Below are 26474 nucleotides of genomic sequence, written 5' to 3' on the forward strand. Positions count from 1 at the left end.
GAAAATCACCTTGAAGAATAAAACTTCAAAGCAATGTAGGTGTCTGATTTTCAAGAACTTGTGTGGAAAAAGTGTCTTTTGAAGTTTAGAAGTACTGTACGTATTTTTTTCAAGAAAAATTTTAAATAAACATGAAAGAAAACCAAACATTTAGGTCCAAGATTCACGTGTTGAGATACTTCCATATGCTAGGAAATGGGGGTAAAATCTGTGCTGGCCCACACCGGCCCGGCAGACACACTGCGGGGAAGGAAAAAAGAAGAAAAAAAAATAGATACAAGCTCCCATGCAACAACTACATAATTAAACTAAACCCTGAACATGGTGAAAAACTCTGTATTATGAACAAGATTCTGATCACCGTGTGCACACTCCAGCACAATCAAAGGTGAATAATTCATAATCATTTTCAAAGAAAAAGTATGCATCACTCCACTTGGGGGAAACACAGGGGATTTCACTGGTATGATTTTTCTTTAGGGACGATGACAAAGTGCCGCTCACCAGCAGGAAACTGAAGCACTGAACTGTGTTCCATGTGCCATAAATCAACACTGCAGCCTACAGGATGTCTCTCTGGTACCAACATACCATCAATTTTTCAATAACCTCCTTAAATAATGGAATATGTGAACGGCGACAACAGTAATGAAAAATGAAATGTTTTGCACGCCAAAGATTCTAGAATAACATGGTTAATATGTTGCTTCTACAGTTAAAGCAGCTTTTTTATATAAAATCTTTTCCCAAAAAACCCAACATTTTACCAGAAAGTTGGGATAGCCTTTGAAGTATTTGGTCTTTGAGCTCCATCGCAGCTGTTTCTAAAGAACCTGGTTCAAAACAGGGTTTCTTTTGTGGTTTTAAAATTAACCAAGACAACAGCTTTCTGTGTTACAAGAACTGCTTGTACATTCACCCCAGGCTATCATTACACTTCCACGTTCCAGCGAGAGCGCAATCCTTCATGCACAGAAAGCTCTCCAGAAAAAAATAAAAGATTTTTAAAAGTATTTAGATGGTGGTCTGGAATCAAATTCAAAATTATTAAGTGTTCATGACTGAAGTCTGCGTCCTGCGCTGTTGTCCTCTTCACCAGTCAAAAACCAAGCTCCAGGAGCAGAAGAGTAACAAGTTTTAGCTTTTTGTCTTCTATTAAAATAATAGAGAAAATATTTTTTAATTTATGGAAGGCATTTTACACCTGTAGCTATTAAATAGTTTTAAGAAATACGAATATTCTCTTTCTCAGAAACGTTAGTAATTTTTCCCCTGTTATACAGCAAATTAGTGCACGTAAAAGAACTAAGACAATTTCTCAGCAACAACCATGCATTTTATGCGTCATGTTTAGCTCTGAATAGGTACTTAGATAATGATCAATTTTGATAACAGGCAACAATATCAGCTGTGATTCTTGGAGACATCTAAAACTTCTCATGTGGGAAGCAGGACCACTAAACAGAAGAATCAGTACAATTCCAGACCTAAGTCAAAGAACAAAGCAAATGTTAAAATAAGGCAACGCAAAGGGACAAAACTTTCTGCAATCACGACAACGCAAATGATGACCCTCACCAAGGCCACTGATTTAGAAACATGCACTTGAGTCGGCAGCAATTAAGGAGGGAACACTAAGCAATTAATCTTACGCAGCAGGAACCTATTCCATGACTTTCCTGAAAGAAAATTTTAAAGCAATCTGCTAAAGTTCACTAAGTATCCAACATTTCTATAACAAATGAGAGATGAGATAGGGTTCTGTAGATAGAAGAGCATGAATGATAAGAATGAATTGGAACAGTTCTCTGTCTCACAAAGAGAATCGATGCCGGGGAGGAAAACCTCAAAGCAAGATCCTTAAACACAAACTTTACCATCAATCCAGTGTCCTCACGGGAACTGTGCTAAGTTACGCTAAGTAAGGAGCTGGTTTTCTTGGATTTTTTTTTTTTAATTATCCTTCTTTTTCCAAGTAAAAAAGACTTATCTAACCTATGAAACTTGGACCACCTTTTTTTCCCAACTGTATACGCTTGATGTACCTTCACCATATATACTACGCAGTTTAAAAGAAAAAGTAAAATTAATTTTAAAAGTGCTAGTCTAAGTATTTCTTCAAAGTAGATAACTCTATCCCCTCTCCCTCCTTCCCTTCTCCCCAACAAAAAATGTGGGAAGAGGAAGGAACAAGAATCCATACACCTTAAAAATAATGTTATGCATATATATATTGCTCCTTTTTAATATCTACTGTTGTTTTCCATCATGCTTTCCCCTTCATTGAAAGCTCTTGAGGAAAAAAACACGTTGACTGTAACTGTTATTTACTATTTGGACTCTATCACTCACAGAGTGCAAACTTCGGGACTGTGAAAACTCGCATTCAATGCAGTTACTACTTAAATGGTAGGAAAAATATGCAAGCAGAAAGTGTTAATTACAAACGGAAATGGGAGCATGTGTTAACTAGATACAACAATTCAGCTTGCAACACTTTGACAAGTCAGAGCTCAGAAGTGAGAAACAATAATAGATTTTTAGTTTATTTTCCTGATGCTGTATGCTCAGGGTATTTAAACTAACGGCATAATAAAATATTCAGCTGCACAGGTCTCAGGGTGTGAAATTCACAGGCAAAACACTCATCTACCAGTAAGGCATATAATTTTTTTAGACATAATACCCAATAATCTGCCACAGACTGTCGCTACGGATTCTACTTTCTCCGATGTGCAGATGCTATCAGAAAGTATCTCTGCTCTATGTAGAAAGCGAGTGCCACAGGGCACTTGAATAATTGCAAGTCCCTTGCTGGTCACCGCAGCTCAGTAAGCCATGGAAAGGGGATTTGTTCACTCTCTGCAGCCAGTAGATCAAAAAGATCAGGTAGGACTCAACAAACACCTAGAAATTTCCCCTGAGCCAACAGCACTGACCCGCCACAACACTCGGTCACGACGGGCGCCGTGTACTCGAGGAGTGACCGTGTGTAAAATGTCCGATTGCGCGGAGCACTACATACAAACAGCAAACGGCTCCGCCGGCCCCACAGTTCTGCAGGTTTCCACAGAACCAGAAGTCACAACAGTTCATTCGTTTCGTATCACTTCACCCAAATTTCCATTCACCCAGAATATTCACCTGAGTAACTCTCCGGTTTATTTGGTTAACACGCAGTTAACAATGCTGCCGTTTCATACTAACAGCTTCATAATAGAACGGTATCTCATAAAAAGATCAGAATTTCCAAATGAGTGGCTTTATAGATTCACTTATTAAGGGCAATCACTGAAAAATGTGTTTTAAAAAAGCACAGCAACGTTTCATCTCCGAGACCAAGCTCTAGTAGTTAAAGGGATGATCGTGCGATACCGGCTCTTCCCTTGAGCTCTGACACTTCTCTGACCCCCCAATGAGCCAACGCAGTTCACAAGGCCAGAAGAAACCTAACCAGGAGGAAAAAAGGGGAAAAAAAAAAAAAAAAAAAAAAAGGTGATAGAAACTTTTCCTTTGTTCTGGAGATCTGACTCAGCTGACACAAAATTCAGAGCAGCACAAGAGCGATCACAAGGCAAGGGGGAAGAACCTCCCCATTAAGCAACAACCTGCTGGCTCATCTCCTGTAAGGTCTTTAAGCATATCTAACCTTTGAATTGTCTCTAATTTTCCCAAAATCAGGACAATTACTCCATAATTGGTCATCTAAGATCCTGTCATACCATTTAAGAAATAAAACAAATATTGTGCAACTATTCACATTGTCAGTTATCAGCCCCCAAAGACGAAATTTTCTCTTTGATGCGGCCCAGCATTTTCCTTGACCTGCTTTGTAACACCCACGGACACTCAAAACTGAAATTAGCCACCGGTAACCAAGCGGTGGGAACAGAAACCAACTCAAAAGCAAAACCCAAACAACTCCAGGAGTTGAAGAAGTCTAAGTGAAAACATTCTAATAGATCATTATAATAAAACATATCAGCTTTAAAACTTTAGGAGAACTTCAAATATTCCTTTGGAGCATAGTTCAGCATATCCTGGCTTTCTGATTTCAAGGACACATTTGCTGTAGCCTCTATAATTACACAAGAAATGATCTTGCCAGGGTGCAAACTGCCAGCTCCATCTTCAGATTCACTTGGGCAGAGTCACTTGATTGAACCGATGCCACGAAAGGAGGTTTGCCAATGGAATTTGAGGATTAAGATTTTACACCTGGTTATAGAAGCACTCTTATCCTAAGTTTTTTTTGTACAAACTTCACTATTCCTTCTGCTACTGTTCTTCCCTGTTTGAACCGGTACCACCACAACTGTCTTCAGGGCCTGAGGTAGAGACAGGAGCGTGTGGTGGAATGGTTGAAATCTTCCATCACACAGTGATTTTTACATCTATGTCTTTGCTATGTCCAAGTCAATGGGAAAAACAAACTGCAGACTTGAGAAATCACAGTAAGATTTACAGGAGCTATTGGAGATCTCAGAGGACACCTCAGATAATGCACACTGACCCTGAAGATTGTTCTTTTGGATGAATGTGAGGGCTTCAATAGCTAGAAAGTTTATATTACAGACATTTAAATGTTTAAATGATGGAAAAATAGAGAATAAAAATGAAAGTAGATACTGTATGTGATTAATGGGGGCAAAAAACCAATAAAACATGAAGAAGCTGAGATAAAGATCAGAAATAAAAATACAAGTGCAGAGTAAGAGTGAAAGCCGAGCAATGAAGAAACAATAGTGGACAACAAGTAAAACAAAATTCCATCTACGCTTCTTAGGCACACACACTGAAATGCATAGTTTTTGAGTCATTAGAATTCAGCTTTTTTAGATCACATTTTCCCAAAATTAAAGCCCATCAGACAGAAATCGCTTTACTAAGAATCTGGCAATGAGCCTTTCTTTTCAAAGGAAAAAAAAAAAGCCCAGCGGGTCAGTTCAGTGTCACAAGCCCAAGCTCAGCCCCCGCAGCCACCAAAACCAACTCCAGGGCCTTCCTGGGGCTGCGGCACTGTCGTTACTGCCGGCAAGAAACACAGGGAGCTTCCTGCATTTGTTTAATTACTCTGCCATCGTTTTGCTCTACTTTTATTGTTAGGCACTTGCGCATAATTTGAGATAGCAAAGATGACAATCCTATTCCCTGAAGTCTTTTCTTGGTTTTAGGGTTCCTTACATGCTGTAATAGCACCGCTGCAGTTGTTTGGCTCAAACAAATACGGCTTCTGGAGTAAGAGAACGCCTTTCCCTTGAGAGCAGCAAGCAAACGCTGTGCAGAAAGTGAGCATCATTATTAATTTACAATTATTTCATAACTTACCCCTGATATGCCAGCCTGTTTAAAGGCCCCTTTCTTTTCACCCCAATGAATGCGATGTTAGCTACAGTCACAACTAAAACTAGATGACACACTGAAACATTGTATTTCCTGTAGCATTTTAAAGATGGGACTGTGTAAATAACATTATCTAACCTTGAAATTACACAGAAAGTCAACATTTATGTAACTTCAAAGAAAAACTTCTGTCATAAAACATCCTCAGTGTGAACAGATCCCCACATCCTGCAAATATTTACACACAGGAGTAAATCTCTTCCTCCAAGTACTCTTACAGCTGTCAACAGGAATATCAAGGAGAATATTGCTCTTCATAAAGCATTTATCCCTGCCTATTATACCTAAATACACCTAACAGTAAACGTTAAGTAATCTTATAGAACCCACGCGACACTACTAGATAATTCCTCGCACACGGGTTCTGCAATCAGTGCGACTGCACCACAGAGCAACCATCTGTGGTGCAAATCACTATTTTCCTATTTAATTTCAGATTTGCCTTTTAACTGCACAAACCTAATGGTTTCCAATTTTTCCTCCATACACATTACAAGCCAAAAAGACACAGTGGAATGTTTATCTCTTATCTGGATATTGTCATTTTACTGTCTCAAACGTCTTAAAACAAGCTTTTCACTAGGGAGGAAATCAGTCAGCATCAGACCTGGTGGGGAAACCCTGCACTTGCTCAATGTCTGTGGCTCTTACATAGTTCCAGATGTTCAGAACATTAATAATGCACTAACTCAAAACCTCTTTTTGAAACTTTAGAATGTGCAAATTGCATTAAAACCTCTTTGCCCTCATTAATGGTATTGTTACAATCCCAGTACTCTGGAAAATGTTTTTTGGCATTTGTTTAACTTTGTGATATTGCCATTTACTCATTTTAACAGCCAGTGCTCCAATCTTAATGCTTTTAATAGGCCTGGCTAAACAGACTACCATCTTTCGTAAATTTATTGAAGTCATTTATTAAATAAGTAAAAGTTGTCTGAAGGCAGCATTGTTTTTTCTTATTGATGGCAGAAAAAAATGGGTTCCTTATAATTTATTTACAAAAGTGTGTTTCAGGAAAGTTTTAGAAATGAAAATATTCTGTTCTTTTTTCAGAGTTATGACCAATTCATTTTCTGCCACTCTGACATAGACTTTTAAAAAAAATAGTGCTACCAACCTCATACAAATCTCAGTAAGAAAAGGGGTCTGTCTTAAACTAAGAAGAGCCAGACATTCAGAATTAATACTGAAACTGTATCCCTCCCTCAGGCTGTCATACAGAGGGGTGGCACCTTTATGTCCAGGCCAGCAGACAGTATATTCGAGGACTTGCTCTCATACCCGGTGCAGACTCGCTGCATCGTGCAACAGTCAGAGGTTAAACCGAGGTCCCTCCTGTTTATTCAAAATTACTACTGAGTAGTTATTTGAACCTGAAGATTCTCAGTCTGTTTGAAAACAGCACAAGTCAGATTTATTGTCAAGCTCTGCGCTGCTCAGAGAGTTAATTAATATTAAGACCTGCTTGGCTAAAGTTGTGTGATACTGCCAGGAACGGTTTGTCAATGGAAGGGTGAACAGCACTTGTCTGCAGCTTCACTGCGGCTTCGACTGATCTTGACCACGGAACGGGAGCCCCGACCATCACCAGAGATGCTCCAGTCCAGACGGATCTGCTGACACCCAGTCTGCTGTGCTCACTGAAGAAAATGTGCTTGGCCAAGAGAACAGGAACATGGGATGAAACCAACCAAACTTAAATTCTGAACTCAACTAGTATGAAAAAATATCTATTTTACAGACACTTCATAAAGAGTATAGCAAATCATTTTTTAAATGTAAATTTAGATCAGTCAGCCACTTCTAAGGGGTTCATGAAACAGAAATAGTAACTGCTTTGCTGTCTATCTTTGCAGGCTAGTATTTCTTGAAATTGTCTTCATTTTCCCAAGATAGTTCCCTCTACAAAACAATTTAATCCAGTATAATGCAAAATACACAGCAACACTGTGCAATCACAGAGTAAAACTGCTATTTGACCTCAAAAGTTAAAGCTCTTTCAAGGACAGCAGATACAAAAGAAATATGATTAATCTGGATCAATGGAGAATTCTACATCTTAAAGGCACAGGAGAAAAAGAAAAAAAGTAGTAAACAAATCCTGGATTCTCAAGTCAAGAATACTTATCTGTTCATAAGTTTCGCTGTTGTAAACAGGCATTCAAAGCCTTGAGAGCAACTACGTTATTTTAAAAATTTTACTTCCAAGTTATGGCTCAACAATTAGGAGATACAAATTAACCAGCAATGCCTCATAGGAAAAAACAAAACCAAAACACCACACACACAAAAACCAAAACACCAACATTAACACTATTGTCCAAAGCTTATTTTGTAAGAAAGCTACTAAAGAAAGGTCAGTTAATTCATCATGATGGATTAGCACTAAAATTTATAACCATTAGCATTTTTCTCCTTGCTGGATACCTTGACTTTGATATGACACATATTGAATGAATCATCTAAGACGCAGGCACCAGGCAAGATATATCTTAATGCAGACAGGTCGGCGACATGAACCCTAATGGTCCTTATCTTAATCTTGTTTAAAAGCATCTTAGATTTCTGAGTAATCTTTTCACCTTCTGATATTCTCTTTTATAGAGCGTTTTTGCTGGAGTTGCTACTGATTTTCACATAAATGCATTTTTGTTGCATAGTATCACCAGCGTTAGCAGCCCTAAAAATGATCGAGGTTTGCAATTTAGTAAATGTTAAGATTAGGGTTATTTTTAAAAAGTCAATGCACCAGAACTCCGATAATGACAATAAAAATTTGTATGTTACTGTAAATTATCCCATTCATGAAACAGGGCGTCACAGCTGTTCATACCATAAACAGGCACCTATCCGATGTGGAGAGGAGTATCTGATGCACAGTTGCCTTCTCATCCATATATTTTCCTCATTGCATTATTAACCTTGAATATTTGCCATATGTAGATTTTCAACAGTCTTCAACAAAAATATGTTCATTCGAATACCTGAGTAAGACAAAGGCAAGTTTCTCTACTATTGCTTTTTCGTATTCACACCCAGTAATTCCAAATCACACAGAGATAACCAGGTGGCAGAATTTTCCCGCAAAACTGCACTGAGCTCCTTCCGCTACAGCTGCTTTGATTAAAAAACCAAACCAAAACCAAACCACAAAACAGGGGATGGAGGGGTACAGAGGAAGATAACAGGTGAATTACTTTTAATTTTTTTTTCCTGTAACAGCAGTACATACATTAGGTAAAAAGGTCTTTGGAAAGTACCTTCTCAACCTAACAAAGTATTTTTTTAAACTGATGATTACGAAAGGATGCAGGCTTACAATGTTGAGAACTTTAAATTCTTCACAGAACAGCTGAATAACATTCTACAGATTATAAATATCTTGTTGTAAGCGGCACTCCAGAGCAAAATATAGCCAAGCCACTACTACCTCTTCCTGGCAGGAGACAGCTTCTTCAAAGAAATCTAGGATCTCCCAGGAAACATCTACCTGAAGAAACACTAACAGAGAAAAACGCAAACCATCAATGGCTGCTTTCTGCACGCATTAGTGCTGGAAGGAGTATTGGACTAAAACGCAAGCTCTTGCTGCAACGTGCTCTGCTGACATTTAGAACGTTCATCTCAGATGTTCTGTAAGCAGCATCCACTTTTCTCATTTTATTATTAGGTTATTGTGGTGACATTTAGAAATTTTACTTGTCCTCTATTTATTTGCACTTTGGAAACTTTATAGCAGGTTGGTATCTATTTATTTGCACGTTGGAAACTTTATAGCAGGTTGGCGTCTCTTCCAGGTGACCATGAGATATTTTTGCATCCACACTTCAGAAATCCGAAATAAATCACTAAACTTCTGCCAGAGTTTGTTTCTCCAGCTCCAACATGAATACAGGGGTCATCATTTTCAGCAAGTATTGGTAGATTACTTTAACATATACAAAGCAACCTGAAATTCCAGACTAAATACAGAGAAATAAATATTACTCCTAAAACTCCCTGAAATTCCAGACTGAGAAGTTCAAATGGTAATATTCATTCTATTTCTGCCATAAATTTATTTTATTTCTGACATCACGTGATGAAGTTCTGACTAAGAGGAGCAGCAGGAAGAGCAGCCTGCCTGGGTGCTGGCGCTGCGGTCCCAGCATCATCACAACCTGTGTCAGGCAGAGTTTGCAAGTTCTGCTTCCTGACGCCGGTGCGACACCTTCCATTCTTCTTATTCCCACAGACTGAGGCAAAAAAATGTTAATTTACCCTTCTTACAACAAAAAGAATATACACCTGTATTCCATTAAAGTGAAACTATGAAATTCAAGATGAACTGAAGTGAATGAATGTGCAGTGATGCAACTTCTGTCTCTAGCACTCTCCTTATATATAAACAAGGAAAGCAACATACACTTTACTACCTGAATTCAGTGAATAATGGGCGTTGCAGAAAAATAAAATTAACTTGGTTTACAAAGCAAATAATTAGCAATTCGCAAAACAAGTTGAGCCCCCAAAAGATCTGCTTAACTCATAACAGTTAATTTAGTGAGGTACACGACCATGTATATTAATCAGATCTTGATAGCCTTGAACTATTTCTTTAAAAGTTGCAGTTTTTTAAAAAGACCTGGCAATTCCCCCCATGAAAATCTCTGAAAATCAGTTTTGAAATGCAAATGTGCAGGTAAGCAATATTCTGTATGAGGATGAAAGAAAAAGACCTTGTTTTCCCTGTACTAATATGCTTATGCTTACATTATTCTGTGTTTTCAACATATTAATCTCAGACATAAAGGCAACCCAACCCAGAATAAAAGAAGCCGAATGAAAAAGGGCATCCATAGAAAAATATTGGCAATGTGATTTTAAAATATCACCCTTCAATTGTCTGCAATTTCTATTTATCAATACTTTCACTAGGAAAAGGAAAAAAACCACCTGACATGTTGAGCTGGGTGACCTTTCAGCAAAGCAGAAGGGCAGCGAGGGGGGAAGGGGCCCAGAGCTGCCCAGCAACCTCCTGCTTTATTAAATGTCATTACAAAGTCTCTCTATACTTTCAATTCAGATTACTATTCTCATAAAAACCTTCATAAATATTTGTCAGGTCTGTATACGCAAGATCGACTATCACGTACTGTTCAACATTATACACTTTAGCAAAAGAATAACCATGATAGTGGAAATTGAAATATGCTCCCATTTCAATTTTTAAATAAATTGAATGCAAGATATATGCAAAGTTAACAACCTGGAAATAAAAGTGCAGAGTTTTGTGAGCTAGGCTAAATAAATTTGTAGGCAGTAATCTGCTTTTTTCAGTGACTGAACATTACCTGGTCTAATGTGGTCACCTAATGGTTACTGTCAGTAATTGCACTGACGACTGTGATTCTTTACACACACCCAGTGAAGACAAAACCCTCTCACTTTGCAGCCTTTTCTGTTAAATAATAAAACTAACATGAACGTCTTGTAAAAAAGAAGAAATCCAGTTTCATTTTTTTTCAAATATTCTCTGTTAAGGAACCTTAGAGATAAGCGAAATGGTCTGAAGCTTTTATTTCTATTTACTAGGCTTTTTGTTAATTTAGTAGGATTTGTTTCGTTTCATTTTTTGAGAGGTTTTTGTTTTGTTTGTTGGCAGGATTTTTTAAAATCATAAATGATGGTTTAAAATGAAAAAAGCCACACCCTTGCAAGCATCACAAGAAAAATGGACATGAGTTATAGAATTATATTGTAGGTTTATACTCCTGTTCCTCAGAGCTGACCATAAATAACAATAAGAGCTAATAGAGCAGAAAGCAGAGCTACTGTGAGGTACAGATTAACCATAATTAGATACCTGTTGTCAATGAAATTAGATATTACATAGTTTGAAATTGAGAAATTTGATTCCTTTCAGCCAGTGCCAGTGGTCAATTCCCACCTGACTGGGAAAAACATACTAGAATGTCCAGTGCAGTGAAATGGAACGAGAAACAAGGAAAGGAGAAATTAACTGTATGAATAGTGCGTTCAAACAGAATACCAAGAACATGCAAAGGCATTCTTGCTGCCGAGTTCTACACATAAAGTTTCCTTTCATTATGTGTGCTTACATGGAGGAAATTTTAAATTTATTTTTAATTATGTAAATGAATAATTTCAAAACATTCAGGGAAATAATTTCAGAAAAAGACCTGCATATCGGTCTGGCTTTTTTTTTTTTTTTTTTTTTTTTTGTAAAGCTCATCAAATCAATGGTACTCATTAACCAAGGTACACCTGTTGAAAACAAACATGAACATGCTTTTTCATGAAAACAAACTCGCATGCCAGCCAATACAAGATGCAAGAAATTACAATATAATCCAGTCACAATGCATTATTATATTTATTTCATAAACATCTATAATAGGTTGACATAAGTGCAACAGATTATATAGTACATTTTGAAGTAGAGTGTGTGAGGTTTTAAAGGAAGAATGTGAATGAAGATTTCCTTACCTTATAGGATGGCAAAAAGCAGAGAATTCCTTGGCCGACGGTCTGACAGACGGACAGCAGGAGAGCTCCCACCTCATCCTGGAACTCAAAGGTCTCCGTGTGCTGGAACGTTGCGCACAACTTCCGGCGGTTCGGGCCCGCTCCCACGGTGCCAACCCAAACCTGGCGTATTTCATGGTAAAAAAGTTAATTCTAAATACGCAATACAAACTGGATTAAATGATGTCAAACAATGAAATTTTATGCATGAGAGAAAATACTGAGATATTTCTAAACAAATTAATTTCAGTACTTAAAAACAGAAGAGAAAGTGACCTAACTGATATAAGATGGCTATTACCAAAACAGCATGACTTTTCCAGGGAAGTACGTGTCTAAAAATTGCCCCTTTTTTCATTTGAAAATTTACTTTACAATTGCATCAATCCAAGCAACAGTCCGTTCTGTACATTTCTCTTTACTTATGGAATGGGTTTGTAATGGTTTTTATTTACAAGTCATTCTTTCTTTTACAATGGTAAGCATTACACCTTCGGAGAGGCAACAAAGCTCACCTGTGAGTTCCGAATAATGTGATTTGCCTCCAACTGAATAGAAAACTTCACACCAAGTTCCGAAGAAAATGAATCCATTGGAGAGAGCGTCCCAGATGTCAGAACAATTGTTCTAACGTCACTTAAGTCTGAAAATGCCTACGTTGGAGAAAGAAAAGAAGAAACTCGGACAACCGATACAATCACTGTAAGATCTTTTATGTACTTGTTATCACTCAAATGACTTCAGGTCTCCTACTCAACACTCGGCTTACCACAGCAGGATTCAAGCACCAAAAATTAAGCACGTGGACCATGGTTTTCTGCCGCAAATTCCGTTTATGCCTGGGCCTTGTAACCAAGGCACTTGTCTCTGAAACTTCAGGCTGGTTTTCATTCATCCAGGCATAGGTTTGCTGTAGAGCAACTCTGTAGTCATCTGCATACCTATATAAGAAATATATAGAAATATCGTTAAACACTACAATTAAGCAAACTCTAAGCATTAAGATTATACAAGGCAAAGACAGTGTTGCTACAATGCATTTACAATTTAAGTATAAAAAATAATTTTATACTTTCGGAAAAAAAAAAAACCACAGTGAAACTTTACAATAATTAATATTTAAAAACGAAGTTTGAATCTGAAATTTTTAGTAACTGCTGGCATTAATAGTCAAGATATCAAGACAGACGAATGATAAGTGCTACGTAGAAAAACAAAACCCACGCGTATTTAACTTGGCAACACATCAAGAAACTGTACACCTAACCTTCAAATAAATTTCTTCGATATTTGAATTCCTTTGGGAATGAATAAAAAAAAAAGGTAGTATTTAAATTCTTCCCACATAAATAGATTTTCCAAAGCTTTTGGAAATGTTAGTCTTGCTCAGGAGCCAGACACCACAACTGAGGTGTCACACAAATGAAAGAGGCAGTTTGGCAAAGCAGCTGAATTAAAACCCACCACATAGCTCAGGCTATATATTTGCACTGACCTGCTATTATCTTTAAAAAGAAATAAAAGCACCATGAATAACCCTTTCAGCACAATCTGAGTGGCAGGGCTCACAACTGGTATCTCAATAAGTTCCTCTCTGCCAAGCACTGATATTTTTTCTTCTTTTTCCAGAACAGCAGCAAGATTTTTCTGTAAGAGGCAAACAAATTGCACAGAAACAACATTCTAAGTATCTTCTCAAAACCAAAGCTAATACAAAACCACCAGCACAGTTTGAAAAGTTCACCTGATACACCCGTCAAGTCAGACTGAAGACAGAATTGTAAAGGAAAAGTAACACTTCTAACATATTTGGCTTACGTAGAGAGATAAGCTTGAAAGTAGTGTAAATACATTTCAACAGTCCATAAAAATCCAGACGGATAGAACAGACAAAACTATCAGTGACTCAATGGTTCAATTTAAATAATGGTACACAATGAGTTAGACCCTTTAAAACCTCGATTCTTCACAAATTCCAGTAGCCCAAGTGGATTACTGCTGGTTTTCATCAGGTATCATTTTCAGACAGCTTTCCAGTATTGCAGTATATTAAAAGATCTGTTAGCATTTATCTTACATACATTTTAAGATGTTTTAAAACAAATATTATGCACTCTGATACTCATTTATATAGCATACAACATTACCTGTAAAATGGGAAAAGTAATGCCAGTGATTCCCATTTGGTGTAAAATAGGGAGCATTTCCTTTCCGCTCCAAACCTTACAGGAGGTTTCATACCCTCTTTCTACCAGTTGACTGGAGCTCTCCTGTAACCAGCTATAAAAGAGAGAAATCAAGAAATAATATCACCATTAACTTTGGAGATTTAGAGATACTTTGCAGGTACAAAATAAAGCAGACCTCAAAAACTACACCAGACTTCTATGATGAGAAATGTTACTACATCCAAGTAGAAAGATTCTGCTCTTCCTTCTGCCAGTTTTTCACTGTTGAACCAACTTTTCCAGAACTGCTCCTGATGCAGCTAATTGAGGTAAGAGGAAAACTTGTCCCTATACATCTATATTTTATCATCATATAATATCTTTACAATAAAGAGAAAGGATTAAAACAGAATCTCTTTTTCTGACATAACATGTCAAGTTTATTTAAGAAATATTTCTGCTGTAGTTTTAAGGCCACTCATTATTACTCTAACTGGTGGAAGTTGATTTATCATGCCTGCTGACTGCAGGCTTTCCTATTAAGAACAAATCTTGAGGCATTAAATGACTACTTTTAATCTCTATACACAGTAAGGGAAAGTGGGGCAATAGAAAGAGTATATTTTAAGCTACATACAGGTATTTGTAGCTTTGCTGCAGTTTGAAAATGAAGCAGAATTATAATCTTATGTACAACGCAAAATGTGATAGGACTTTCTGAAAACAGACCTAAACATGCAGATCATCTCATTTGTGGCAGAGTGAAAATTTTCTCTAACTGAACGCGTCCTCCATCATCCCTGCAGAGCTACAAGCCCTTCCCTGCGCTCGGCAAAGCGGGCGGGCTGCCCCGCTCGGGAAATGCCGGAGCTGTCTGTTCCATCACCCGGCTGCCGGCATCAGAACGACAGCTGTCATTCCTGCAACCGCTCAAAACATTTACCTGTAAAACCAGTTCATCACTAGCAACCAGAGCAATGAGGCTTAGTGACTGTTTCAGTTCCAGATTTCCTGTCCTGTCGCTGCAAATAATCTGATCAATGGAATAATTAAAAAACCCCACTTTATTTTTACCAGGTTAAATGCAAACAAAATACACATAAATACTACCATAACGATCACTGCTCTGGCTGTCATTTGTTTTATCTTAGTAAGGAATGATGATCACTAACACAGGCAGAACTGCACCAGTGTAGTACTGTGCCCCATTTCCTCACATGTAACATCAGAAAGACCTAGAACTAAAATTAGGAAGAGGCCACTATGACAGAAATGAAACAGATTTACAACGGATAAAACTGTTTAGGAAATGTAAAACTTCCGTATTCCTGTTATGAATTCCAAATTTTGAAACAGTCATGCTATAAATGCAAATACGAACTTAACACAGACCTTCCTAATACTAAAAGATCACATACACAAAAAATCTAGAATAATATCCAGCCAAATAAATCTATCATTAAAGCATTTACTTGAAATATCTGTTAGTTTATTTTTCGAGTAAAGCAGTAAGAATAAATAAAATCAGCTTGATTCCCAGAAAGATATCTATGACTTTTGAAGTGAAAATTGGTGTGTGCAATATTTTCAGGAAGCCTTAACGAATGTTACAAACATGCCTTCAATTCAGGAAAGTATATTTGCTCCTTCCCTCCCAACCAGAAAAATCCCATTGTCGATATATCTTCCTCCATCGAACAGAGAAATCTGTCCTGCTAAATCTGCACCTCATCAGAAAAGCTCGCCAGAACACCTCTGCTGGGATCTCTTCAAATTCCTCCAAAAGGTCATTTTAGCACCTCTGTGGCACTAAGCCCACGCTTAAGTGCTTTCTGGAATGAGGGCCCAGGATCTTTATAACTGAAATTAGACTTTTCTAATTACCCATGCGTTTGGCAAAGCCACGTCACTACGCAACGGCATTTTACCGATTACTGGCTATTTACACCCAGTCTTGTGCTTTCCAACAACTGCTTTGCTGCTGTTGGCAGATTTGCCAAGACAATCAACCTTAGTTTTTCTGGTAAGGTTAAAAAGCTTGAGGCAATCAAACCTCTAGCCATGCTGCTCTCATATTTTACTAAAATTTAACATTTGAAGTATCCAAAGTAGGAGAATTAGCTTCCTCAAAAAAGAAACCCCTCCGGATTCCTCAACTGAATAAAAAGCTGATGACTGCACAGTTTGAAGTAGATGGCTGTTACATTTTATCTGATGCAACATGGTAACCAGTAAATTGCATCAGCAAAAGGAATCTTGATGTAATTTAAAAAAATATGAGTTGATAAAATGGAATTATAAAGAGTTGCCTTACTTTGTCAAAGAGCAGCACACAGCCTGGAGGGGCTTATGGTCCTTCTGCCTGATGTTGTTATTGACCATGAAATCGAGCTCTTCTCGAGCAGCTCTCAGTTGATTTTCTGTAACTCCGTAGCTCACTGACTCCCGAGCAGAGTCCTCAATATTATGCGCTTCGTCTAAAATGACTACGTGGCCTTTCAGGTTAATATCCATCTAAAAAAAAAAATTATTATCCAAGTAAAACAAAGTGAAAGACAAGGCAAGAAAAAGCAACTAACAGGATCCTGTTAAAAAGCATGTAGTTCACATCACAGTGTAAGCAACAGCTTTTTGATCCAATTTCTATAACCTAGAAAATAACCAGGGGATTGGGGGGGGGGGGGGGAAGAAAGAAAAAAAGAAAAAAAGCCTTATCTCAGCCCCTCAGCCTGAATGAATATAATCTGAACCTACTATACTCTCCATAAACCAAACAATTGTGACGTTTGCAAGGGTTTCATTTCCACTGATTGAAGAAAAACATGTGACTGATCCGCTAGAGTATGAGACCAGTGGAAACATTACCTGAATTACAGAAATACTGATTTTGGGGGTGAGAGGGGCTTGAGAAGAGTAAAAAAAAAAAAATCTTTAGCCCAGGAGTTATTCTGTAGATAATATTTTGGATATAAATTGGATTTTAGTGGACTGTAGCCACTGTACGTTATGTTTTTAACTTCCCTTTAACTTCAGTTATTGTAATCTTCTCACAAATATACTTACACTCTCCCGTATCTGCGGGTCTAGGAGATAATTATAAGGACAAAATACAATATCTGCGCCCACCATGAGTTCTCTGGCTGCAAAATATGGACAAGCACGAAGCTTCTTTCCCAGGCGCACGAGATCTTCAATGTCCCAAGCCTCGGACACGCTGCGTGCAGACTGCAGAGCATGGTGCTCGCTGACTTTATGAACACCATGATAGTAAAGACAGGACTTGCCCTAAAAGCAAATGCACGCAGATAGTTAGTGGTTACAAAAAATAACGAAAGAGAAGCAAGGCTAAATCGTCCAAGTTGTTACGCGCATTTGACTTCATTTCCTGGAAGCATTTCTAACAGCTACTTTTTATGTCAGACAATCATGCAAACCACATAACGTCAGAAAGAAAACAGGCAAATCCATGTTCCTAAAAGGTACATGGATAAAGGACACTTCTTTCTTCTCCCAAAAAGACAACCAAAGACAATTTAAGTCTTAGTAAGAACATTAACCAAGCATTCATTAATAGTATTCCTATCATCATGTATTTTTTCAGAATTGATACCATGTATCAACATTTTCTAACAATTAATATTTAATTTAAACCAAATTACCAGAGGCATTTAACCAACGCAGTATAAAGAAATCAAAAATGTTAGTCATTCCAACTGTTCAACTACCCTTCACTTTAATATGTTTAAATGAATGCGCCTTTTCTGAAACAAAATTACTCACATGTTTTCCTTCCAGCAATTCTACACACATTTCATTCCTGTTACTACCACTACTAGATACCACTGGATGAATACAGGTATAATCCCGGCTAGAAAGAATTGTCATGGGGACACTGGAATACGCTGTTCTCTTCAACTCTCTAGTAATCTGAGATATTTGCTTGTGCGTGCGTGTTCCAAAAAATATTTTAGGAATGAACGACTGATCTCCATTTTCTTTCTTCTTTGTGTTACTAGTATCTTTATCGGTTTCTTTTCCAGAAGAACAGGAACATTCAGTGCAAGGACCAGAAGACTGCAATCCAAAACAAAAAAAGATTAACAAAATCCCATGGCAAGATGAACGTGCTAAATCTGCTTATGGTCTATTTAGAAAACGCCCTCTAGGATAGTTCAAGACAGCCTGTTAAATCACCAGGCTGGCCTATCAAACTACAAAAAGTTTAAAAATGTAAAAGCATACACACCATGTCCTCGTGCCTGAAAATCTTAAACTTCCAGCAATCACTAGATACAACTTTATCATAACTCAATCGTAGCAAGAATTATTATCCCAGTGGAGTATTTACACATGTGAATAATGCAAATAAACATCTCACATTTAAGCTTCAGCCTAAGGACACTCCTGTTACAGACCAAGAAGCGTCCAGCACCCTAAATGAAGAAACCTTGAGATCAGACTCTCAAATTAAAATAAGAGTAAATTTTTCCTTAAAGCAAGCAGAAGAAATCTGGACAGTTTAAAGAAATCTGATTGCAGATAAAACAGACTCCGTGATATACTCTCCATTAGAAAAATGTTTGCCATGCCATTGTATCATGGGCCACCTAGTAACCACGAAAATAAAAGACAAAATAGGGAATAATTCTAAACAGAACCTAATCCTGTAAAATATCTCTTAAAAGCCAATTTTTTTTCTTCTTGAGAAGCAACATCTTTCATCGTATAAAACACTGGAACAACTGTCGTGAAATTGTAATAATTAGTGTGAGAACACACACAGAAAACAAAATAACTCACGAGTAACCACGTTCACACACACCTCCCATAAAAAATAATGACTTCTTCTAGCGTAAAAGAGTTCGTACTTGGTTTTCAGGTGACAGTGCAAGTAACAACATGTAGTTGCCCACTCAAATACCCCTCCTCCCCTTTTAATTGTAATCAGTAAGATTATCCACGATAAACAAACGCTAAGTCACGCCGTGCGTTACACCACGATTCTGGGGATCAAACTGTCTTGTAGCCTCCGCCCTGAGGAAAAGCAAGTTCGTGTTACCCTCAGTCCTACTCAGCCTTGTCCGCCATTAAATATTACAATACGTGCTGGAACGGCTGCGAACGTAACCCTGCTGGAGCTGTCACTCACGGGGATAAAAGGTTCACTGATGTGCCAAATAAACAGGCCCTCCAAGCAGATGAAGTTACACCCATGCTGGAATTGTTACATTCCCCTCTCAAGTTGCCAGTACCAGCAGATTTCATTACGGTGTGCTGCCACATTAAATAGCCAGTTCCAAATATCCTGCCTTCTCTATTGAATCATTACTTATTCACTGAAAGGATAAAAAGAAGAGTTATGAATGGGGCTCTTGTCAACGGCAAAGCAGGAAACAGCTGACATATGGTATATGTTACATATGTGGCAATGCTGGGTTTGTACTCACACAGAAAACTGCAATGCAAATTGCACCTTGATATTTCCATCGTCTATAGTCTATTTCGCTATTTGAAATAATGAAAACCACATTACCATGCTAACAATCAATGTAACTGAAGCAGTTACTGTGCAGGGCCTTTAAGAACATTTTTATCTTTTAATTTTAAGTCAGATTGTGTTTTCAGAGGTAAAAAGAATACCCAGAATTACAAGAGGATGCCATACCAGTAAGACTTCACTGCTAATGCTAAGCCTCATATTTTGTTTGCCAAATAAAAGTAATAGAAAAATATTAGGACCAATCAGGCAGCTATTTTGCAGAAGTGCAGTTCAAATAAATATATACATAAACATAAACAGAAGGCTGTTCTACGATGCGTCTTTTTTATGGAAATATTTAAAAGAGTTCTTATGTGTAAGGCTTATAAATTACAGTATTCGACAGGTGGCCTTAGAAGTTTTTCTTAGAAGGTTTGAAATTGGTATAATACTGACTTTAAGAAGCACTTTAGCAAGTATTTCATTTTTAAAATGTTACCTTTCACTTTGAAAAAAGTTTAAAAAAAAAATCAGCATCGAAGAAGCTATAAACTCAGACTGATTTTATAGTAACTAATAAGAGTATAAAACTGCCTGCAGTAGTTGTAACATTTCTGAAAACCACAGACACCATTAGCCTAAAATACATCGGTAAATAAAAGCTTTTTAGAAAGTCCTTTAGAACAAAGGAAAATTTTAAGAAAATGGTTAAAACAGATTAAAAGTTGAGTTCTTCATGTTATTCGCACATTATTCAAGTGTGTTAATTTGCACTTGAATCCTTTATTATCCTTTAGAAAATTGTTTGGCCAACTTAAAATTTTATCAAAACCAAACTACTCTAATTATGTATTTCTATAAAAAGAATTTACTCTCAATATCACGCAGCAAAACCCAATGTGCTGTTAATCTCCCATTACTACAGCACAAGCAAAGTGGTAACTCCAGTACGGCAGTTCCCATAGCAGTGGTGCCTCATAAAGTACAAATTTTTAGACTCAAAACACAGAGATACTGGTTAAACTATAATAAAATCAGAAACAGTTTCAATTATTTATTAAGGAATCGGAGGAGGCTGAATAGATATAATTAAGATAATGGAAAACTACTTTGTAATACCCTCTAGCTTCAGAATGAGGCTGTTTTCAGCTGTTTGAATCTAGGATAGAGATTATCACTTGGGAGAGGGGGAAAAAAAAAAAAAAAAGATGCTCCTCTACTTTCTGCAGTGTTTAATCAGAAGCATCCAGTAACAGATGCTGTTAGAGATCAGATACCGGACTATATGGACCTTGGGCTAATCCAGCTTGTTTTTACTTCTGTCAGAAGGTAGATAAAACAGCCTATCACATCAATATTTATACGGCAAAAACATGAAAGTCTGATTTAAAGAAGAATAATCAAGTCCACTAACCTGTCCTACCTGTAAACCAGAGCTAAACAAACACTGAGGCTATGATCTTTGAAACACAAAGAGATAAGAGTTCTTCATATCTTCATCTACATTTCCCCGTTACAAAGCCACCTAAATGATACAGCAGTGAATACCTCTTGTGTGAAATATCACACAAGCAAATCTAGTGAGATATCAGCACTGACATTACCAGAGCTTTTCAACTATTCCTTTATGAGCCCTCAAAAAGCACTGTATTCTGCTGCTGCTGCAGCCTCTTGATTAAAGTACACAAAGCAGCTGTTTATCCTCTCCCAGTCACCAGCAGGTGAACCCGGTTCAATATTTATCATAGGCTTTCACAGATCACTGCTAACCAAGCAAACGTTTTAATTAAGCTGGAACTTGCTTCAAAGAGCTCATTCAAAATGTCAATCAGCAGGAAAAGGATCAGATACGGTGTCAGGTGAGAGCGTGTAATACAAATCCACAACTTTCTTCATCCCATCGTGGTAAATTAGCCTATTCTGGAGTCCAGACCCTGATTGTAACAGGCTGCCAGTCTCCTGGAATGTGTAACAGAAGTCACTCAAACTCCATTGTGAAGGTTGTAAGCAATATGTTAAACTGCAACGGGCTAGCACATTAAGACAGATTCTTTTCACAGTTGTTTTTTGATACCCCAAGTGTTTGTTACACTACTCTCCATTTACTGTTTACTTTTTTAAACTCGTATAAATGGGGATTCCTTAACCCAGCTGCCCCAGTTTCTCAGACCGCATGCTTTGACAGAAGTAATCAAGAGAGTACCAGGAGGGTATAATTTCTCTTCTAAACTCACACTAGAATTGCCCTCTCTTGCAAGAATTAACAGCAGAGGGACAGAAATGGATCCCCAGGCTCTCGGCTGAAAGCAGCTCTGAGCAGACAGGGCAGCAGATCCTCACCCACTCATCTACAGGTCTTGCTCTGATGCAGCAACGCTGGGCAGCACCTCTTGTGCTCTTACAACAGCCAACCCGTTCCCTCTCCGTTGGGCTGTAAAAAGGACTTGACAAGAAGCTAAATTTGCTTTAAGCACAGGATTGACTACAGTAAAACACAAGTTATGCAAAGGCAAGGTTATCTCACTGGTTAAGAAAATATTTTATTGCGTTATTGTATCATCCTAAATATACAGTCCCGTTATGATAAGAGCGTTGAGCATAACCTCAGCTGACTTTATTTCATAAGCTACACTAGAAAAGCAGTTTTATACCTAACAGCCTATGCTGTGATGCTCCCCATGTCTTAAACTTCATGCAGTTAAGCCACAGAACTACCAACAATAAATAAGACCTTACTTTCTGCAACTCCTTCTTGATACCAGACAAGGTCTCAGTCTGCTGAAGTAAAAGGTAATCACAGGAAAATAATACCTTATTCTTTCATTCTTAAAAAGAAACTTTAACAGAAATAAACAGTTGTATTCCTTCTTAGGTTACTTCTTTCTAAAGGTAAACAGTAAACTGGTAAACAGTATAGTGTTTACACTTTGAACCCAAGGATCGCACATCAAAACACTCATGTACAGCTCAATTACCGTTACAAAACGGAAGAGTTTTCTTAGAAAAATCAGACTATGATTCACTATTTTGTTATTTAACAATTAGTTGATCTATACCAAAACTTTGCAGTTTTCTTCACTGCATGAAGTTTCGAGAAGTTGCAAATCAAGTTTTTCAGACACCCACATTAAAGTACCAAAGCAAATCTGACAATCAAAGAAGGAAGAAAGGTCTTTTTATTTGAAAAATCAACAGCACACTCTGCTGGCCTTTGTATTTCAAACGACCAATTGAAGTTCAGTGGCACAAAGCATTTCAAATTCTACTCAAAAATCTACAGAGCTTTCCAAAACTAATAAAAATTACTTCCCATTAAATGACCTAGAACACAGATTCAGTTTTGACAAGAAAAATTTTAGCTCCTTGTGTCTTAAACTAATACCAAAGCTTCTGGCTTCTTTTGTGTTTACAAAGGCATAGTATAAAGGAAAACTGCTCTTGAAGTTAAAACATACACTGATTAAAATAGAAGCTAATTATCATCGGGAGTAAAAACCACTGCAGTTCTCGCTACTGACAGTGATAACATATTACTTCAAAGCAACTTCCATACTCGAGAACATTTACATTAGGCTGTAATGCAGCCAGAGGTACCGTGTTTTCTGAAACTGTATGAACAAGCTGCATACATGCATGATCTTTTTACAGTAAAATATTTTTTTAAATTGCTCTTGAACTAACAGTCCTGATGTGAAAGATTTTACTATATTACTTACTGTTCTGGGAGCAGAAGTAATAGTTTTCACACTTTTTTCAGAGTGCACAACCAGCTCCCCATTTTTTCTCTGTTGATAGACTTCCAAAGCATCAACCATCTGTACTCCTTTTGCAAAGCAATGACGTTTTCTTACCTGCTGGGGAAAAAAAGCACGGTGTTCAAATGCACTGGACAGAAGTATGTGCTTACACTGTGATTTTGTTTCAACTGTTTTCCACGGAGTCTGTTTCAGTAACGCGGTGCATTGCTACTATCCACTAACAGTTTGACCCAATCTAAGCCACACAAGTGTCATTTGGGAAAAGCTATGAAGTTTTAATCACAAAATTCAGTAAAAATAACAACAACAATCTGTAATTGTTGCTGAGCTTTTCTTCTTTAATTTCCCAGTGTTACAAAACTGATAGAAATTATAATACGATATAGAAATAAGCAGAAAGCGTCCATAACTAAAACAAGAAATAAATTCAAGCCACGTTGCTCTAAAAACTTAAACAAAAGTAACTATCCAAGCAATACTCTTAATACAACATAAAAACTATTTACAGTGCACATCCTAATACAAGTCTTAAGCCATGCGACAGCAGTACCGGCACAGATAAAAACGTGACAGCAATATTGCACTCCGCATACTGGGCCATAAATACGTTCGACAGGGTATAAACCAGAACTCTAATACATTCACAGTATCCTTTGAATTTCTAATACATGTTTGCAAGGACACTTCCAACTCTAGAATCTTTGACTTAATATTACAGATCAAGTGGGGACAAATATATTTTGCAGATATTGGGTGTTTAAATATGCAAGATATAATTTAGGACACGATATTACAAACAATTTAGTTCAACAACGGACTCCTTTGTAACAAGTAACAATAAAACCGAACAAAAACCTGCCAATCTAAACGACAACTGTGACACAACTCAGCTGTTCTCTGTGCCCTTCTCTGAAACGTTGATTGGTATTTGACAGCTTGGTTGAGCTACGCCTGCATTATTTTACTGCCAACAAACTTTGCTCACCTGCTGCTCAGTTTCTAAAGGGCGAATCCTTTTCCTGTCTACTTGAAAATCATCATTCTCATTGTTACATACAGATAACCTTTTTTTGGCAGACAATTTCGAAGCTAGCGTTTCATTTTCTTTAAATCCTGCGATTAAAAATAAAATAAAATTAAAAGGTACATCCACTACTAGGAATGCCATAAATAAGGGTAACACTTCAAAAACAGAATTTACTACATACAGATGATGTAGGAAATACTATTAGACATTTCTAGGTGCATTAACCACCATTTCCATACAGATTTCCATGCAGGGCAGATCATGTAGTACTCTGCTATTATGATGGTAAAAAAAGTCCCTGACTTGAAAGCAAAAAAAAAAAAAGACATAACTGGCTACACATTTTACTTCTAGAACAGATTTTTAGCTGCCTGTGTGTGAAGTTACCTGTATTTGCTAGTGGGCTTCCAGGTTTTACAGAACTGCCTGTTTCATAATTACTAGAAGAACAAGAAGCACCAGGATGTGCACTCGTTGCGGCCTCGTTGCTCTTTGACTGGGAATGACACGCACAGCGACAGGACGGGGAGCTCTCTGGCTTTCTCTCTTCCTTTTCACACGACGATGTGAGTACTGGTTTATCTAAACATAAAGGACACCATAATTTATTTTCCATTAAAAACACTCAAGACTACACGAGAGCTAGGCTTCCAAACCAGTTAAGATGAAAGCTTTTGTTTAGGTACCACAAATTCTGCACGAGTTATCATCGCCCTTTGAAGAACTGCAGCGCAAAGAACTGTAACAACTTGCAGAACTGGAAAATACCCCTCTTTTTCAAATCAACCTACATAACTACAAGCCACAAGTATTTTCTTTCAAAGTTCCAACAGCCATATAATTCCCTTATGATAACAGATATCTAAATCTAGCTTCGAATTACTGGGCATTACTGTTTTATGTTGCCAATAAGGCAATATGTATAATGGTGGACAAAGCCCTGGTTATATTCCTGAAACCAAATGTTTAAGGGCTGATAAACAACAACAATTCATTATAATATATTTTGGTGATAAAAACTGCAGAAACCGACACTAAGACTACTCACCATACAGAGACTGCTGCCATGATAATGCAGAACAAAGCAACGCCAAGCTTTTGCCACTTCCCGTAGGGCTCTCCAACAAACAGTGCTGCCTGTTATTTAAGCCTTTGACAATCTTTAAGGAGAATAAGGAGAACAAAACCAGAATTAATTAATTAATAGGATGTCTTTAGCTAAGCTAGGAGTAACTTCTAAAAAATAAATCAGGACGTCTGCTATCTTGTAAACAAACAAACAAACAAACAACAAAAAACCACCAACAAACAACAACAACAAAAGAGAAAACCAAATTCACCTCCCCAATCACCTTTAATAATAACAGCAGGTCAACAAACCTTAGCTGTATTTCTCTCAGGAGGAATACGCCTCATTAGCAGTGCTCAGAGGTTTGTCTACAGAGGCTGTGAAATACTTACCTGCTATAATAACAGCAATATCTTGCTTCCTCTAGTCTTACAGAATCAGAACACGGAAAAAATCTGTCAGACAAACCATTTGCCCCACAGTCATGGGCCAGGTATCATTGTACAGCACAGAGAACAGTAAGTTACGTTACAACGGACACTCTCAAGATATTGGAAGGCTCTGAAAACATAAGCCACTCGTTTAGCAAATTAATTTAAATTCGACTTACAGCATTCATCATAGCAAGCTGTGAAGGATATGCTTTGCAAGGAAATATAATCTTGACTCCCCCGATAGTATATTCTGACACATCAGAAGACATTGCCACTTTTTACTCCCGTTTACTTCAGGTTTAGAACTGCAATAAAACCCAGTATAAACAAGTTGACATGAACAACCAGGCAAAGCCTGAAACAACATATGGCACCAGCAAAAACAAGTAGAAACTGTTAACCTGATAAGGGGGCTGAGCGGTTCAGGATATTACCAGAACCGGCACATAGGGATTTATACTACACACCATCCGTTCAGCCCTGGCCCTTGTTACAAACATGAGCAAGTTGCCACTATCTGATGAGTAACATCAGCAATTTAAATAAAAGTATGAATGAACTGTGCACATCATTTCAGATTCTCTTTCTCAGGCTGAACTGTGTTG

The 26474-nt window shown here is 37.5% G+C and overlaps 1 protein-coding gene across 1 annotated transcript in view; it reads right to left on the reverse strand.

Annotated features, from left to right (window-relative positions):
- The window catches only part of BRIP1 (BRCA1 interacting helicase 1), a 48174-nt gene extending 22036 nt beyond the window's left edge, over positions 1-26138 (reverse strand). Inside the window, exons 1-13 of the mRNA XM_065647197.1 lie at positions 26046-26138; positions 25415-25526; positions 24754-24948; positions 24325-24452; positions 23298-23432; positions 17883-18176; positions 17166-17387; positions 16417-16616; positions 14082-14214; positions 13430-13581; positions 12704-12875; positions 12450-12587; positions 11896-12057 (exon numbers count right to left, since the gene is read on the reverse strand). Coding sequence (XP_065503269.1) covers positions 11896-12057; positions 12450-12587; positions 12704-12875; positions 13430-13581; positions 14082-14214; positions 16417-16616; positions 17166-17387; positions 17883-18176; positions 23298-23432; positions 24325-24452; positions 24754-24948; positions 25415-25526; positions 26046-26138 — 2136 coding nt within the window. The remainder of the gene's footprint in view (positions 1-11895; positions 12058-12449; positions 12588-12703; positions 12876-13429; positions 13582-14081; positions 14215-16416; positions 16617-17165; positions 17388-17882; positions 18177-23297; positions 23433-24324; positions 24453-24753; positions 24949-25414; positions 25527-26045) is intronic.
- Positions 26139-26474: the final 336 nt, after the last annotated feature.

Source organism: Caloenas nicobarica, chromosome 17 (genome assembly GCF_036013445.1).
Source record: "Caloenas nicobarica isolate bCalNic1 chromosome 17, bCalNic1.hap1, whole genome shotgun sequence".
In the NCBI taxonomy this organism is placed as follows: domain Eukaryota; kingdom Metazoa; phylum Chordata; class Aves; order Columbiformes; family Columbidae; genus Caloenas; species Caloenas nicobarica.